Source organism: Diabrotica virgifera, chromosome 8 (genome assembly GCF_917563875.1).
Source record: "Diabrotica virgifera virgifera chromosome 8, PGI_DIABVI_V3a".
Taxonomy (NCBI): Eukaryota; Metazoa; Arthropoda; class Insecta; order Coleoptera; family Chrysomelidae; genus Diabrotica; species Diabrotica virgifera.
The window spans coordinates 226,075,750-226,094,944 of NC_065450.1; the positions used below are offsets into that span (position 1 = coordinate 226,075,750).

The 19,195-nt window shown below is 34.9% G+C and overlaps 1 protein-coding gene across 5 annotated transcripts in view; it reads right to left on the reverse strand.

Moving 5' to 3' along the window:
- LOC114337211 (synaptosomal-associated protein 25) overlaps positions 1-19,195 on the reverse strand; it is a 137,757-nt gene that overhangs the window by 80,160 nt on the left and 38,402 nt on the right. For 2 of the 5 annotated variants that reach the window (XM_028287637.2, XM_028287651.2), the window contains exon 4: positions 4,017-4,065. The exons of the other annotated variants lie outside the window; for them this stretch is intronic. In XM_028287637.2, coding sequence (XP_028143438.1) covers positions 4,017-4,065 — 49 coding nt within the window. The remainder of the gene's footprint in view (positions 1-4,016; positions 4,066-19,195) is intronic. 5 annotated transcript variants of the gene reach the window in all.

Here is a 19,195-nt window from a genome sequence, read left to right on the forward strand (position 1 = left end):
AGCAAATAATAAGTTTATGCCATATTTCAAAACTACAGTTCCTACCAGATAGAAAAAGTGCGAAAACAGTGAAATTCAAATAATATACACAACATGCAAAAATGTGTGACCAATTTTACTATACTATTAAACTGATTTAGCTAAAAATCTGTTAAAAAATCACACATTTTCTGTCATGGTAAATTTCTTTGAAGTACTACATAGGAACAACGTCTAGACTGAGAAAACAAAAGCGAACAGATAAGTACCAAGCCAAGCGTCAATAGAGACAAACGTGTAGATGTGCTAGTGTAAATTTGCTAATGTCAATAAAGTAATATAATGTTGACATTTAAATAGTTTATGTAACTTACAGATATTTAATAAATAGATATTATGGGTATATAGCAAGGGATGAAAAATAATATGTGAACATTTGTAGAACCACAATATAGACTGCTGAAAAAATTTTTAGTATTTTATTGATTAAAACAAAATATTTTTTATATAAAATTGTATACAAATATTTTTATTTGTAAAATACGTAACGAAATATTATATGCAAGATATAGTGTCGTCAATCGTGAACTTGTCCCCATTCCTGCCCGTCGTTTATCCAATGCTATCCATAACTTTTTTATAGTTCTCATAATTTTTTTGGGTACTACAGACTTACTACTACTAATCCATATCTTTCGAAGACAACCACAGGCTTATTCTACTTTAAATTACGCTTCAGAACATACTTTAGTCTATTTTGGATATATACTTATATTATATATTAATAGAGGCAGTTTTAAGAGGTCTAACATGGAAAACATGCCTGGTTTACTTGGATGATGTGATTGTGGTTGGAAGGCGCTTCAATGAATATGCCAAGAATCTAATAGAAGTCTTTTAACGATTCAGGGCAGCGAACTTGAAGTTAAGTTCGAAGAAATATCACATGTTTCGACGAGAAGTTAAGTACTTAGGACATATTGTATCGAGTAATGGTGTAACAGCTGATCCTGAAAATATTGCAGCAATTAAAGATTGGCCAGTACCAAAAGATAAACATGAAATTAGAAGTTTCCTTGGCTTATGTACAAATTATCGACCATTTGTCGAAGGATTTGTAAATATCTCCAATTTCCAACCAAGTTGAGGAGGAGGGCAAAGAATATACATGGAGTGAAGAATGTCAAAAACCTTTCGAACAACTACAAATGGCTCTGATCAGCGCGCCGATATTAAGCTACCCGGGACAGGCAGGAAAATTTGTTTTGGTACCGATGCTAGCAACAGTGCAATAGGATCTGTTCTCTCACAAATCCAGGATGGACAGGAAAAAGTAATCGCTTATTTCAGCATTCTGTCGAAACCAGAAAGAAACTATTGCGTTACCAGAAAAGAACTGCTGGGCGTAATGAAGGCTTGCGAACATTTTCATAAATAGTGGTGTGACAGAAAGTTTCTTCTTCGAACAGATCACGCTGCTCTAAAATGGTTCATACAATTCCGTAATCCAGAGGGCCAGATGGTTAGAAAGATTACAAGAATATGATTATGAGATCGAACACAGGGCTGAAAGAGTTCGTTAAAATGCTGATGCCCTTTCGGGACGACCGTGCAGTGCAAATTTTTATCACTGTGCTAAATTAGAGGAACGATTTTGCCCTGTGAGACGAACCACCGTCATTAATGATCAATGGCAGCCTCAACAGTTACAAGACGCCCAAGCAGATGATCCATGTATAAAAAGAGTATTAGATTGGGTACGTCGAGGTGGGAGACCCAGTTGGCAAAACATTAGTGCATGTAGTCCAGAAGTCAAGGCCTACTGGAGCCAATGGAATTGCCTGGTACTAAAAGATAATCTTCTGTACAAAACCTTTGAGAATGATGATGGTACAGAATCTAAGCTCCAGTTGATTGTACCTAGAAGTAAAGTGCCAGAAGTATTGAGTCAGTTGCATGACGGTGCATCAGATAGACACTTTGGTATTACGAAGACTCTGCAAAAGGTTCGACAACGGTTCTATTGGGTGAACTGTAAAGATGATTTAAGACGTTGGTGCCGGAAATGTAAACTGTGTGCATGCAGTAATGGTCTAGTTGGTAAAAAGAGAGCACCCATGAAACAATACAACGTTGGTAGTCCTATGGAAAGAGTAGCAATCGACATTGCAGGTCCATTTCCGGAAACCGATGCTGGAAATAAATATATCCTGGTAGTCATGGATTATTTTACGAAATGGACCGTGGCGTATGCGTTACCAAATCAAGAAGCTGCTATCATGACAGAGGTACTTGTTAAAGAATTCTTCAGCCGATTGGGTGTTCCCTTGAAGATCCACTCCGACCAAGGGAGAAACTTGATGAGTCAACCATTTTTCAAAATGTTTGTAAATTGATTGGTGTCAATAAGACCAGAACGACACCCCTGCATCCTTAATCAGATGGAATGGTCGAGAGGATGAACCGAACGATGGGTAAACACTTGTCCATAGTTGCATCTCAACATCAGAGATTGAGACCATTCATTTATTCCTAATGGCCTACCGCACGCTACCATTTTGGCAGACTAGCGTGGTCCAAAGTAGAGTACTGACATGTTTCTGGAGGCAATACATTGCCATCGACTTTAAGCCGCATTATTTTCACTGATTTATAATGTAGTTTGAACGTTTAATCCGACCAGTGTTTGGCATCGTGGCTATTTTCCAACGACATGGAGTTCACTGAAGATGGACTGATAAGTACGAAAGCGTTCGTTCTGAACAATCAATGTCTAAATCGTCTTACCTAATGGGGATGGGATTTCCGTCTAGTTGTACTATCATAGTAGCGTTTTCATATATATTATATTATGTATCATGTATTAGTTGCCTGTATCTCGAATCTATTCTATAATTATTAAAAGCTTTTTCTATGGCCCACATCTCGATACTGTCAAATGCTTTACCAAAGTATGCGAAGTAATTCGTAGAGTCTTAGTCCGGAAAGAAATTTGGGTAGTTGGTATATATTTGCCTTCTTAAATGCTTCTCAAGTTCTGCTCTAATACCTGCTCTAATATTTCGCACGTATCGCGTTAGGGACATATTACTGTAGGCATTACTTTATTTGAACAAAGATATAATGTTTTGAATTAAGATTATAAAACTGGCAAATTAAATATTAGGTTTGATATAAATATAGACGAAATTGAAACCGTTAATTAAAAAGCGTTGTTGTCATGTCTTTCTAAAAAACGATTATCTTATGATTTTTTGTTTTGTGAATATTTTTGAATTGGATATGAATGATAAATATCCAAATAACTGTTGCGGTATTTGACAACACAACTAATACTACTGCTAATATCTAATGAAAGATACGACAACCGCGCTTTTTTTTGTTCGTCTACGTATGGACAATATCTTTATAGTTCAAAGAGACTACGAAGTCTGATTCAGTTTCGATTTTACCGTATATCGCGTCTATACTAAAAGCCACAGTTAGAATGCAGTGTACGTAGCATAGAACAATGTATTTCTTACGGGAGAACGGCCGACCACGTTGCCGGTTTACCCCGAGCCTCGCATCAGGGCCGATGATTTCTCAGTTATCGCCAAACTACCACGCAGCTATCACTGTGCCGACATGAGCGGCATCGCTGCGCGTCCTAAGACCAACACTGCATTCTAAGGGCGATGCCACATTATGCGTTTTGACCGGATGCGTTTCCACCGCATCCAGTCAAAACGCATAGTGTGACAGGTCGGTCCGGTTGCGTTGGAAACGGATGCGTTTTGAGACATCGGTACGCGCTTACAACTGCACGAGACTAAACGCATAGTGTGACAGGTCGGTCCGGTAGCGTTGGAAACGGATGCGTCTCCACCGCATCCGATCAAAACGCATAATGTGGCATCGCCCTAACTGCGGCTTCTACTTTAGTGTGGTTCTACAAATTGGGTAAGAGTCGAAATGGCGAAAAAGACACATGATGAAAGGTATTATGATGATCGGAAAGTAAAATAGTTAAAATGACAAGAGTTATAGAGACTCACCTCCCTGGTCATCTAAAGCGACCAAGGTACGGATTCCAGCCTCCTTACTCTACAGCAGCACAAAACAAGTGTTAAAATGTTATGTTAGTTTTTTGGTGAGTGATCCACGCCCGCAATATTTGAGCAGTTGGGTTTTTTCGGCAGTAACTTTGTCCAGAGGGGAAGATTTCGAGAGTAAACAGAGGAAGCAAGGGTTTATATATTTTTTAATTCGTAAATCATTTTACTGATTGTGCAAAAACGTTTATCTAACATTTACCTAAATACACTTATATTTAAAGATTAAAAATATTGGTGCCATTTATACTTTTTGATAGCACTGGAGGTCTTTTTCTTTTTAATCATTTCAAGATTCAACAGTAGTTACTGCATCAACAAGAAGTGCAGTTTACAATGTAGAAAACTTGTAAATGAGTGAGTAACTCATTAGCTTATAGAATAAATTGTATAACTCTTAGAGTAGGAAAAATACCGCAATCTTCTTCTTGTTATGAGTATCTTATAAATAGTGCACCACTCTGCATAGAGCAGGATTCTTATTAGGCAATCATAAGAGGAAGGCTGCAGTCTGACTTTGTAGAAGACACGTAGTCGTTACACTGTCTAAGATTTGAAAATGTATAGATACCTAATCCAAACGAAAAGAAGTTATAATGACGAACACTTAATTTTTATAACATCTTACGTAATTAGCCGAGTGTTGAATACTGAGACTGTGTTCAATCATAATGTGTCAAAGTTACAAGATTTATGGTGAGGTTTTTTAACAAACAGAAAAGCAAGGATGATACGCCTATCTAATTGGTAAGCATTAACACATTTAAAGGACTACATGATTTATTAAAAGTTCTTTATATGTATATTATAAAGTACATAGATAACAACCTGGTTGCTAATCGGGTTGGCAATTTAAACATTGGATAGAACGACGGCAAAGGATAAACAAGGATATGGTGATCTTTCCAGAGCAGTTAAATGGATTGGACAGAAAGCTACATAATAAATGCACCAGAAGCATGCAATTTAATACAAAATGATTCAATATTATTGAATGTTTGCTGTACTTACAGCAATCTTTATTATTGAATATGACGAAATAAATAACACGCACAGAGGATACGATGCCTTATGTGGAGGAGACACTAAATGATGAAATAGAAAAACGAAGTTACTCTGGTACGGACATATGCGAAGAATGGACGAGACAAAAATACCGCTGATAACTTGGAAATGGAAACCAAATAGAAGAAGGAAAAGAGGACTTGCTAGATTACAGTGGAACGAACAAATAGAACCAGCAACGGAAAAAAGAGACTTCACTGAAGAAGATATACCTATATGACAAGAAGAAATGGCAATGGTATATCGTAAAAGGCAAACAAAATACACTGTGTAAAGCCACAGATAAGTAAGTAATAATAATAATAATAATATCGTATGGCATTTTTGCCGGGGAGATCCTTTCGGACAGGTCCCGGTACCACTTGCATCTTTAACCCTGTTTTTAGTAGTCGATGGTCACACTAGCCCAGGAGCTCCGACGGCTTAACGTACCCTCCGAAGCACGGTGAATAGCTCGTATCATTTTTAGAAATGAAAATGTCGTTGTTGGTTCCGAGAATCGTGCGCTCTGGCTTATGAAGCCAGTGTCTTACCGATGAGCTACGGCCGTCCACACAGATAAGTAAGTAGTAGTACAAAAGTGGTAGATCAAGTAAGAAGAAGAATAGTTTTTGGTGTGAAGGCACGGGACATATTGGGTTAAGTGTTAGGTATTGAGACTATTGCGATGTTCTGTAACACAATCCTTAATAATGAAAAACATCTAGTGGGCCAAACTACATACTCGTTAATTTAAATTTTAATAAAAGTAAAAACTACCCTTTAACCACTCTGGGATATCGATTAAATTATTCAGTCATCCACGGTTTGCAAACGTGCAGACTTGTCAGAAGGCGGATCGTGAGCCAAAATGTACACACACACAGCGAGTGGGTAAAATTAGAGAATGGGAGTGACTACTTTATATGATGGGAGTGACTACACTTATCATAATAGTAGGTTGTTTAATTAATCCGGAAATGAATCGATTGTAAACTAAAAGGAAAATAGTAATTTGGAAATTTGGAAATGTATAAACAAAATGAGGAACATTAAAAACTATTATAGAAGAAAACAAAAGCATGAAAGTATTGATCAAATCGCAATGGGAAAAAGGAAATATTCCAAATTAAAGACACAATTGAGGTTGGCGATGAATATGGCAAATTTTTCTCTGTTCTGGGCTTAATGAATTAAGTCATTCCCTGTTGTGTGGGTTCAATCTATGATGTTTCGGAGCCAGCATTTTTCTTTCTTCTAGAGATTGCAATTGCTGGATCCAGCATCCAGCAATCCAGCTGGATCTAGCGCTTTTTTTACATGTTGGATTCAGCAAATCGTTCAGTAACTTATTTCGAATTTGACACGTTTGTGGATCCGCGCTGCTGGATCCACAAACGTGTCAAATTCGAAATAAGTTACTTAATGTCTTCATTAACCTCTTTATTCAAAGCCGTGAGTCGGCAACTTGCCATTTTATCGCGCTAGCAGCAGCTCAGTATGCTGGAAAGTTCCTAGAGCCTAAAAGTTTGCATCGATAAAGTGTTGATAGACATTGATTCTGCGATAATATTCACTGCTGACGAGTGATCAATGATCAATGAGTTGATCGCCACTCTTTAACCGGTGAAACTGGCTATAGAAGCTCTTTGCAGAAGAAAGTCCACTTTGATAACGGCCGACACAACCATGAAATTTGTATTAGACAAAATTGTGGCACTCTTGTCTTAGTGCCGATCCATCGGAAGCATTAGGCAACAGAATCGCGGGACGGCGTCTTTATGAAATTATAGTGTACATTAGTGTACTTATAAAGTTTGTTAAGTCGTATAAACATGTGATTGTGGAACCAGTGCAAGAGGACATAATGGAAGAAGATGGGCCAACTAATCCGGAGCCCGTGAATTTTAATTTGGAACAAGAACTTGAGATTGAATTGAAACGAGAAAGAGAAAACTTTTATAACCAAAAAAAAACTGGTTCTCTAGAAGATTACGAAAATATTTTGGAAAAGGAAATGGCCGTTTATGAGACAGAAGGAGTGAAAGGCGATCATTTGTCCATGGTCTATGACTATTTTTGATGACCTTAAAACCGACCAGCATAGAGGCCGAAAGGGCTTCCTCCGCAACCGGCTATATGTGCAGTTCTGTGCGAAGTAGGTAGACGATAGAAAATATAATATAGTTTTAAGGTCTCACTTCCAAAAAACTACATAATTCAACAGAAAAAAAAACATTAAAATTATGTTTTTATTTTGATTCCACATTTTGCTGGATCCAGCTGGATTTCGGCCAATCTTGCAAAAATCCAGCTGGATTGAAAATGCTGCTGGATGGCAATCCCTACTTTCTTCCTATACCCCTTTTACCTTCGATTTTACCTTCTAATATTACATGGAGCTGCTCAAATTCGCTGTGGCGCATTATGTGTTCTAGATAAGACGTCTTTCTAATTTTGATTGTATTGACCAGATGGGAAAGTGTGTTCATTATTTCCAGTACTTCTTCATTCATAGTTCTGCTGGTCCAGCTTATTCTTAGCTTTCGGCGGTACATCCACATTTCGAATGAATTCAGTACAATTTGTTGACGTCATACTGTTTTAATGTCCAGGTCTCACAGCTATTTAGTAATAGAGACCACACAAAACACTTTAGTGTGTTCTCAATCTTATTGTGACTGATAGCTTGGGGTTACAGAGCATTTTACGCATGTTCATGAAACCAGACCTTGCTATTTCAATGCGTCTTCTAATTTCTTTTGAGTGGTCTAACTGACTATTTATCTCTTTGCCCTGTGTAGGGTAATGTGACCCGTAAGCACGCCAATGGTGAATATAAAATTCTTAATTGTATGTCAAAAAATGCGCAATGAACCTCTTAAAACCCACCAAATTTCATTTGCATATCTCAACCGGTTTTAGAGCAATACATAAAATTCCAACACCCAGTATATCGGAAACGAAGCATTTGCGAACATACGTTTATAAAGCAAACTGTCATTATTTTTTCATGCAGAATTATGCCTTAAAGTTGGTCATATTTCTTATTTAAAACACCCTGTATTGATAAAAAACATGGCTAGTTCTTAAAGCACATAACTTTTTTATTATCCAACATAAGAGAATGAATCAAAAAACAGAATGTAAAGAAAACCTAAGGCTATGTAGGATTTTAATTTCAGTATTTTATAAATTCTAGAATATTCCACAGGGTGTGGCGAACATTGAGAAAAAAAAGACAGTTTTATTGGTACACCCGGTATATAATGACAATTTACCTGTCTAGCAACAATATTATTACAGCAATATTCTTAAAGAATAAGGCTATAATATATTAAAAAATCACTTAAATTGGACAACAGGGTTAGGAAATTCGAGACATCAAAAGTGACCCATTTTTAAGATGTCCGGATTTTTTTACCAGGGGTGTATATCAAAACAATTTTTCCTTCAAAGCTTGATGATATGCTACAAAGACACAAATCTGCACATTACTACCGGGCAACTAAGGCAATTTGCACAATCAGGAAAATGTTATACTGCATCTGGTACGTACCAAAATAAAATTTAAATGGAAAAAAGGAGTTTTTTCGTCTCTCGGTGATGCTCCATTTTCCTCAATTAAAACTATTTTAGGTCAGATTATATTAATGTAATTAGTCCAGAGAAATAAGGATTTTCTCAGGACACTGAAATATTCAGGTAGCTGACTACTTTTTTACTTGTAAACCTATAGCAAGAAAACCTACATGTTTCCTGCCTAGAGTTCACGTCTGTTTTTTTAGTTATTAACAATTTAGTGCAAAAAATGTGATTTTCTCTTTTTTTTGCTTTCCATTAAAAAGCTAAATAGTTGACATAAAATTACAAAATTTGATTTTTTAGAAGATTAAACAAGATTTAAAATGCCGATTTTTGAATGTTAAAAAGTCATTTTGTTGTTTCGCAAATTGCAAAATCGATATTAGAAGTATAAGAGATATAAGGTTATATTAGAATCGGTATAAAAAGACACTACGGACAATATTTTTAAAGTTACTCTAAATGTTTATAAACTAAAAAAATTAAAAAATTTGGCATTAGGATTTTTGACTATATTAAATAATTTTATCTTTTTTTCAACACACTTTGATATATAACGCTACTACTTTCATTTGGCATACGCAGAATTGCCCTATCTTCATTATTTTCTGTCTTATGTTACTGCAAAATATACGTCTACGGGATAAACAAATAAAATACCTTTTAAACTAATAAATGGATCGGACAAAAATTTTGAGGGTTTGTTAAGTACCCCAATACCCAACTTTGGGTGAAACACTAAAGTTTTAAGTTAGTTTTAGCAACAGCTAGTCCTATCGCCAGTGGGGGTACAACGGCCTCCTTAATTCAGATGGACTTACCCAAGTTTTTTTGATATATTTTGACCCGTAGAACACAAATTTTTTGGGTAACAGTCGATCCGGATGTCGATAAGATTGTTATAAACAAAGAACTTGAGGAATCACATAACAGCGATTTTTCGCAAAACAAAACATTGTTTTGTATTTTTTGGATCATTCTAAGCAAAAAATGTTTTTACAAGTTTTTTCGTAGGATGCATAGTTTTCGACATAAACGCGGTTGAACTTTCAAAAAATCGAAGAATTGCAATTTTTGAACCCGAATAACTTTTGATTGAAAACTAAAATAGCAATTCTGCTTACCGCATTTGAAAGTTCAAGTCAAATTCTATCGGTTTTGATTACTTTCATTGCTAAAAATTAATTTTTTTATTGTTAAACAAAGTTATAAACACATAGTGATTGAATGATGTTTTCAATGCATTTTCCATTTGAAATCGAACGAGTAGGCGCGCATACAGACAATTTCTACGTAGATTACGTATAATTACGTATAATTACAGTACATTAAAACGCATGCATTGGGCACGGGAAACACTATGTGTTTATGGCTTTGTTTAACAAATAAAACATTTATTTTTAGCAATGCAAATAATCAAAACCGATAGAATTTGACTTGAACTTTCAAATGCAGTAAGCAGAATTGCTATTATATTTTTTAGTCAAAAGTTATTCGGGTTCAAAAATTGCAATTTTTCGATTTTTTGAAAGTTCAACCGCTTTTATTTCGAAAACTATGCGCTCTGCGAAAAAACTTGTAAGAATATTTTTTGCTGAGAATCACCCAAAAAATACAAAAAAATGTTTTGTTTTGCAAAAAATCGCTGTTATGTAATTCCTCAAGTTCTTTGTTTATAACAAACTTATCGACATCCGGATCAACTGTTACCCAAAAAATTCGTGTTCTACGGGTCAAAATACATAAAAAAAAAATTGGGTAAGTCCATCTGAATTAAGGAGGCCGTTGTACCCCCCTGGCGACAGGACTATTAATAAATCACGATTTTCACTTATTTCGCAGTTTGCGAAGCAACAAATTAACTTTTTAACTTTCATAAATCGGCACTTTGAAGGTTTTTCAATGTTACAAAAATAAATTTTGTAATTTTATGTCAACTATTTAGCTTTTAATGGAGTGCACAAAATCGAAAAATCGCGTTTTTTTGTACTAAATAGTTAATAATTAAAAGACGGACCCAAACTCTAGGCAGGAAACAGGTAGGTTTTCGTCCTATAGGTCTACAATAACTAAAAAAGTTGTCAGCTTCCTGGATGTTTCAGTGTCCCGAACATGGTATATTTCTTGCTTATTTCCCTAGAGTAAATGGATAGTTCTGCAAATCGATAACAATTCTATATGAAAAGGACGATCACAGAAGTATTAGAATGGTAAAGGAGACAGAATAGGCTTATTTTATCGATTGGTGTGAAACAATTGGTAAGACTATTTTATTAGATACTAATCAATTATTGTTACTTTTGGTATTATTTATTATTATTTCAATTTAATAAATTATCACAAATTCACATAATTTTATTATAATATTCATTCATTCACCATTTAAAAAATAAGTCAACGATTTAATACAAGAGCAAAAGAATAAAACATCTACATCCATAATCGAATACAGGCAAAGATAAATGGAAAACTAACACAGTTTATATCAGTACAAAGCGGAGTCAGACAAGGTGACTCGTTGAGCCCACTGCTCTTTAATATAATTATGGAAGAAATAATACAAGCAGTACATAAAGGTCATGGGTACAAAATGGGGAGCAAAGAAATCCAAATACATATTATGTTATGCAGACGATGCCGCATTAATCGCCGAGACAGAAGACTATCTCCGAAGATTAACACACATCTTCAATACAACAGCCAAGAAATATAATATGATAATATCAGCAGAAAAAACAAAAAATGTATATGACATCTAAATTTTAATACGATGTAAAATCGAAATTGATGGGAAAATAATAAAGCCAGAAGCAAGGTTTAGATATCTGGGAATAGATAACTAGTTACGGAGATGTTGAAGAAGAAGTACGACAACAAGCTTAAAAGCAAGTAAAGCCGCGGGATATCTTAATGACACAATCTGGAAGAACAAACACCTAAGACAAGACGCAAAAGCAAGAATCTATAAAGCAGCAATTAAACCTATATTGACATACACGGCGGAGACAAGACCTGACCAGGGTATATTAAATGAAGAATTTGACAGACAGCCTGTAGAGTCAACGGAGACAGTAGCAGCAATGGTCGCCAAAATAACAAACGAAGAAGTGGCTAAGGCACTTCAAAAAATAAAGAAAGGAAAAGCAGTCGGACCAGATGACATTCCTGGGGAAGTATGGAGAGCATTGGGGGAGACAGGAATAAGTTGGCTAGCAGGGCTATTTAATAGAATTATGGAAGTTGGACAAATGCCAGATGAATGGAGAAGCAGTATACAGGGTGTCCAGAAACTCTACCGACAAACGAAGACAGAAGATTCCTTAGCTAATTTTAAGACAATTTAATCCAGTTCAACTAGTCCGAAAGTGCTTCCTAAGGGAGCTACAGCTCTTTGAAGATGGCGCCATGTAATTAGTTTTTCTTAAATATCTCCAGAACGCTTCTATTTAGAAAAACGAAAATTGGTATGCTTATTTACTTTCCAGAAATGAATCGATTCCATCCATTTCGAATTTCTAGTACCGGTCATAGGCGTCCGTTTTGGGTAGGGCAACGGTTATTTTATCGCATAACTTTTTTGTCTTCAACTTTTAATCATTTTTGATACTGGATTATTAAATTGTAAGGTATTCTAGTACTAAAAGGTACTCTTACTTTAAGTCTGTAAAACACACCGTTTTCTAGAAAAATCGATTTGAAAGTTTTTCTTTTTGAGAATTTGAAAAAAAAATTGAAAAAAATTTAAAAAAAAGCGATGTATTTTACCAACTTAAAGCAAGAGTAACCTTTAGTACTCGAATATCTCATAATTGAATAATCTAGTGTAAAAAATACTTAAAAATTAAAGACAATAAAGTTGTTGCTATACAATAACTGTTGATCTACCCAAAACGGACGCCTATGACCGGTACTAGAAATTCGCCATTAATGAAATCGATTATTCTCTGGAATATAAATAAATGTACCAGTTTTCATCTTTCTAAATAGTTTTTTTTTCAATATTTTTTTTTTGAAATTCAAGGAACGAAAAATTTTCAAATCGATTTTTCTAGAAAACGGTGTATCCTATCGACTTAAAGTAAGAGTACCTTTTAGTACTAGAATACCTCACAATTTACTAATTCAGAGTCAAAAATGCTTAAAAATTAAAGACAAAAAAGTTAGGAGATAAAATAACCGTTGCCCTACCCAAAACGGACGCCTATGACCGGTACTAGAAATTCGCAGTGGACGGAGTCGATTCAATTCTGGAAAGTAAATACGCATACCAATTTTCGTTTTTATAAATAGAAGCGTTCTGGAGGTATTTAAGAAAAACTAATTACATGACGCCATTTTCAAAGAGCTCTAGCTCCCTTAGGAAGCATTTTCGGACCAGGTGAATTGGGTTAAATTGTCCTAAAATTATTTGAGGAATCTTCTGTCTTCGTTTGTCGGTAGAGTTTCTGGACACCCTGTATAAGTACCTGTCTACAAAAACAAGGGAAACATACAACAATGTACAAACTACAGGGCTATAAAACTACTTAGCCACACCATGAAATATGAGAAAGAGTAATTGATAGACGGATACGTGAAGAGACCGAAATATCCGAGAATCAATTTGGCTTTATGCAGGGCAGATCAACAACAGTTGCAATTTTCATTATAAGGCAGTTGATGGAAAAATACAGGAGTAAAGAAACAAACGCTCATATGGTATTCACTGATCTTGAGCAAGCATATGATAGAGTTCCTCGAGAGATTCTGTGGTGGGCACTCAATAAGAAAGTAGTCCCTGGTGAATATGTAAAGATTGTGAGGGATATGTATGAGGGAGTAACGACTAGTGTTAGGACATGTGTGGGAGAGACTGATAAATTTCATGTGAAAGTAGGATTGCACCAAGGCTCGGTGCTTAGTCCGTATTTATTCTCATTAGTTTTGAACCAGATAACAGCGAAACTACAGGGTAACATTCCATGGTGATTAATGTATGCTGGTGATGTCGTGTTAGTAGGAAATAGTGAAAGAGACTTAGAACAAAAACTGGAACAGTGGAGACAAGCTGTGGAGGAAAAAGGTTTAAAACTTAGTAGGACAAAGACAGAGTATTTGCAATGTTCATTTAAAGATGGAGTTACTACAAATAAAATGGTATCTTTGGATGGTGAACTGATTGTAAAAGGCAATAGTTTTAAGTACCTGTGATCGGTATTACAGAGTAATGGAAAAATAGATGGAGATGCATGCAGTAGAATTAGGACTGGATGGATGAAGTGGAAGGAAGCGAGTGGTGTGCTGTGTGACAGGAAAATTCCAATGAAGTTGAAGGGAAAATTCTATAAAACAGCCATAAGACCGGTTATGATGTACGGAACTGAATGTTGGGCAGTGAAAAAGAAAGAGGAACAACGAATGCATGTGGCAGAAATGAGAATGCTTAGATGGATGAGTGGAGTGACAAAAAAGGATAAAATTAAAAATGAGTATATTAGGGGAAGTCTAGGTGTGGCACCAATTGATGCCAAAATGAGAGAGCATAGGTTGAGATGGTTTGGTCATGTTCAACGTCGAAACGTTAATCACCCAATACGAAGAATAGCTGAAGTGCAGATTCCTGGAAGGAGTATGAGAGGAAGACCAAAGAAGACCTGGGGGGAGACGATTAGGCAGGACATGTTGGTAAAGGGGATTAATATTGATATGACCTAAGATAGAATTGTGTGGAGAAATGCAATTAGGGAAGCCGACCCCGCATAGGGATAAGGCAAAGAGAATGATGATGATAATATGCGGGGTATACACCTTTCCCCAGGTGCGACGAAAATTCCAATACCGATTCGCAGAAACCCAGGGAGCTGACGAAAGTCCTACATATCACTAATATTCGAGGAAAATCATCAGTGAACGATATATTATGACGGACATCATTTTGATAGTATAATCTTACAAAAATAACTGAAACCAAGATCGGCATCAATTTGAGGACTGGCAGCTTATGCCACATTGTCCAATCAATTCGTATTTTCGTTTTGCTTCCATGACATGTTAAACCGTTGGTTAAACATACTAATATTCATACACAATAATTACTATAACGACTTTTTATTATTAACAACATAACAACTTAACAACAGAAGTAATTATATCTTTATTATATGTACAACGATATTGGAGTTTTATTATAATATTTCACGAAATATCCAATTTTTTTAAATTTATGTCAACGCTATCACGAACTACACTTTTACAAGAAATTAACGCACTCCCTTAAAAATGGATCATTTTTGATGCCTCGAATTTCCTAAACCTGTAGTCCGATTTAAGTGATTTTTTCAATATATGTTCTAGCCTTATTATTTAACAATATAACTATAATTGATGCTAGACAGGTAAATTGTATACCGGGTGTACAAATCAATCTGTGATTTTCGCGTCACCCTGTGGAATATTCTAGCATTTATAAAATACTGAAATTAAAACCCAACTTTAGCCTCACGTTTTCTTAATATTCTGTTTTTAGATTCATTCACTTATGTTGGAAAATAAAAAAGTTAGGTACTTTAACAACTAGCCTTGTTTTTCGACAATACAGGGTGTTTTAAATAAGTATGGTGAACTTTCAGGGGTAATTCCTCATGAAAAAAGAATGACAGTTTGCTTTATAAACGTATGTCCGCAAATGATTCGTTTCCGAGATATGTGGTGTTGAAATTCTTCTTACAAACTGACGATTTATTTATTGCTCTAAAACCGGTTAAGATATACAAATAAAATTTGGTGAGTTTTAAGAGGTAGTTATTGCGCATTTTTTGATATACAATTAGAAATTTAATATTCACCATTGGCGCGCCTACGGGTAATATAACCATTATTTGCGCCAATGGTGAACATAAAATTTTTAATTGTATGTCAAAAATGCACAATAACTACTTCTTAAAACGCGCCAAATTTGGTTAGCATATCTCAACCGGTTTTAGAGCAATAAACAAATCGACAGTTTGTAAGAAAAATTTCAACACCCCCTATCTCGGAAACGAAGCATTTGCGGACATACGTTTATAAAGCAAACGGTCATTATTTTTTCATGCAGAATTACCCCTTAAAGTTCGCCAGTCTTATATTTAAAAACACCCTGTATTGACTAAAAACAAGGCTAGTTGTTAAAGTACCTAACTTTTTTATTATCCAACATAAGTGAATGAATCTAAAAACAGAATATTAAGAAAACGTGAGGCTAAAGTTGGGTTTTAATTTAAGTATTTTATAAATGCTAGAATATTCCACAGGGTGACGCGAACTTTGAGAAAAAATCAGGTTGATTGGTACACCCGGTATACAATGACAATTTACCGGTCTAGTGACAATATTATCAAAGCTATATTGCTAAAGAATAAGACTATAACATGTTAAAAAAAAACACTTAAATCGGATAACAGCTTTAGGAAATTCGAGGTATTAAAAATGACCAATTTTTAAGGTGATGCGTTAATTTCTTGAAAAAGTGTATATTACACCGCGTATTTCCCCTTTATGTTACTGCTCAAATGACTTCGGCGGTTTCAGTTATTTGTGTCTTACCGTGCCATTCATACCAAATTAACTGTGTTACTCTCTTATCCAATTGTTTCACTCTTTATCTCAATTCGCACATTAATATATATATAGAAATTGTATGTCATGGTAGTGGCTGTTGTTTTTTGTATAAATTTTCAGTAGGCTGGTGTGTGTGCGCAGAAGTGCATGTGTGTGAGGAATATATAAAATTCTAAATCATGAGAACACAGCACAAACACAGCCACACTGCAGGGCTACCGCTACCACAACATAGATATTTTTGACAGGGTGAGTTTTTTTCTTTTTCGGTGCAAAATAACTACACACTTTTATTATTTTAATGTACACTAATCACAAAAAGTATCGCATAATTTTTGAAACAGCAAAAAAGTTTAAAAATAATTTTTAGCAGAATGTTATAATACTCGTCAATCGTCTCTTTTAGGTGTCTACAAACCCATAACATTTCAAGTTGAAGCGTGTTTTTGACGAAAAAACAAACAGAAAACAAACGTTTTTACAGGTGAATATTTATTTTGGACATTTGTGTTCGAGAATTTGACCTGTGCACTAGATCTGCTTGAGTTTTCAATGAGAAGGTGCGTTCTTACAAAAAAAATGAGTAATATAACATCTAGCAATAATATAACGTCAATAGCCGCAGGTAGTATTTTATGGACCAAGTGCTAGCAACGTCGGAAAAAAATAATTTTAAGACAGCTGATTCTTTCATATATTGTTCCTTATGCTTCCTCTAACACCGTACCGGCCATGTGGCTACTGATACAGGTTGCGTTCATTACTGCGCAGCACACTTGTACAAACAGGTAAACATATCGAATTTAAAATTATTGTAAGATGAAAAAATTTGTTGTCACTACAGTAGAACGTCGATAATCCGGACGTCAAAAATCCGGACCGTCAATAATCCGGATTTGTATCTAGCAAAAATATCTGATTCTTTTAAAATAAATTAAGAATTTAGCTGCGAAAAACGAACCTCTACCGCAGTTCAAAAATATTTTACACATTTTTTTAAAAGCCCAAATAGTGTCTGATGTTTTTACTGTACACAGTACACATGCTGCTATCTATTATAAATTAATTACAGTGTTTAAACATAAAAAAAAGGTTTTGATTAATTTCACCTCTAGACACTTTACTGTACAAGAGAAAACATATGTAAAATTGTAAAACGTTTGTTGAACTTTAATGTGTATACTGGCCTTTTTTTGAGGTAATTTCGATAATCCGGATAATTTAATAATCCGGATGAGGTCTGGTCCCAATTAATCCGGATTATTGACGTTCTACTGTACTTTAGATTTTAGATTATTAGAAATATGAACTGTAATTGCCAGACATTTCTGTGGTTTAAAAAGTAATGACAAAAAAATTTTTCGTCCTAAAATAATTTAAATTCAATATACAGGGTGACTGATGAGTGTGATAATGCTCAGTAGATCCGCTATAACAATAGATAGCAATAACAATTAATAATGAAAATTGTGGCCAACTTTCAGCTTCACATTACGAAATTAGTTAGATTGTTACAGGGTGTTCGATAACATAGTGGCAGACCAAATTTATGTTTTTTTAATGGAACACCCTATCTTTTATTTTATATTCGAAATCCTCTTAACTTCCCCATCACAAAAATATAAAGGTTTGTTATGTTATATAGATATAGGGTTTTTACAAAGTTATAACCAATTTTTTATGAAAATCGTAACAAGTTTAGCTCCCTGTATAAATAAAAAACGCAAAACAGCGATGGTTTATTGGTGCCATATTTTTTTGTTGATTGTGAAAATTTTTAAGAATAGTTGATATTGCTAATTTTTCTTATATCGAATACAGGGTGAGTCAAAACGCAAGTACATTCTTTTCTCAGAAATTTTAAATGAAACACCCTGTATTTTATATATTACTATCGAAAAATATCATTAACGTACTTTAATTTTTGTATAATATTCCCTATGCCTAAATTTGTCAGTTTTCGAGATATTTTCATTTTTCAGAGCAAGTTATTAATTAGGGTGTTCTATTTAAAATTACTGTGAAAATAATGTACATACTTGCGTTTTGACTCACCCTGTATTCGATATACAGAAAATTAGCAATATCAACCATTTTTATAAATTTTGACAATCAACAAAAAAATATGGTACCAATAAACCATTGCTGTTGTGCTTATTTTTATTTATACAAGGAGCTGAACTTATTACGATTTTCATAGAACATTGGTTATAACTTTGTAAATACCCTGTATAACATAACAAATCTTTATATTTTTGTGATGGGGAAGTTCAGAAGATTTCGAATATAAAATAAAATATGGGGTGTTCCATTAAAAAAAAACAAAAGTTTGGTCTGCCACTATGTTATCGAACACCCTGTAACATTCTAACTAATTTTGTAATGTGAAGCGCAAAGTTAGCTACAATTTTTGTTATTTTCTTTTATTGCTATCTATTACTATAGCGGATCTACTAAGCTTTTTCACACTAATCAATCACCCTGATTTTGTGTTTACTTGTACAGGTGTGCTGCGCTGTAATGAACGCAACCTGTATCAGCAGCCAGATGACCGGTGCGGTGTTCGAGGAAGCATAGGGAACAATATATAAAAGAATCAGCTGTCTTAAAATGATTTCTCGAAAACGTTGCTAGCTCTTAGCCCATTAAAGATAGTCAGTCACTCACACATATCTAAATAGATAGTGGTCTGTACGAAAGAATATTGCTAAAACTTATTAAAACTTTAAAATGCAGTACGGAGTACCGCAGTGTGGACACCAGAGGGTTAAATGATGATGAATGAACCAAAACACTCATACAATATACTAGAGTAAAAAAGAGATACCGAGATAGACCACCAATAATTGCAAGGACGACTTACGCAGGAACCACAGCAGGAAATTGGGTATAGAAAACACAGCATAGAGAACAGT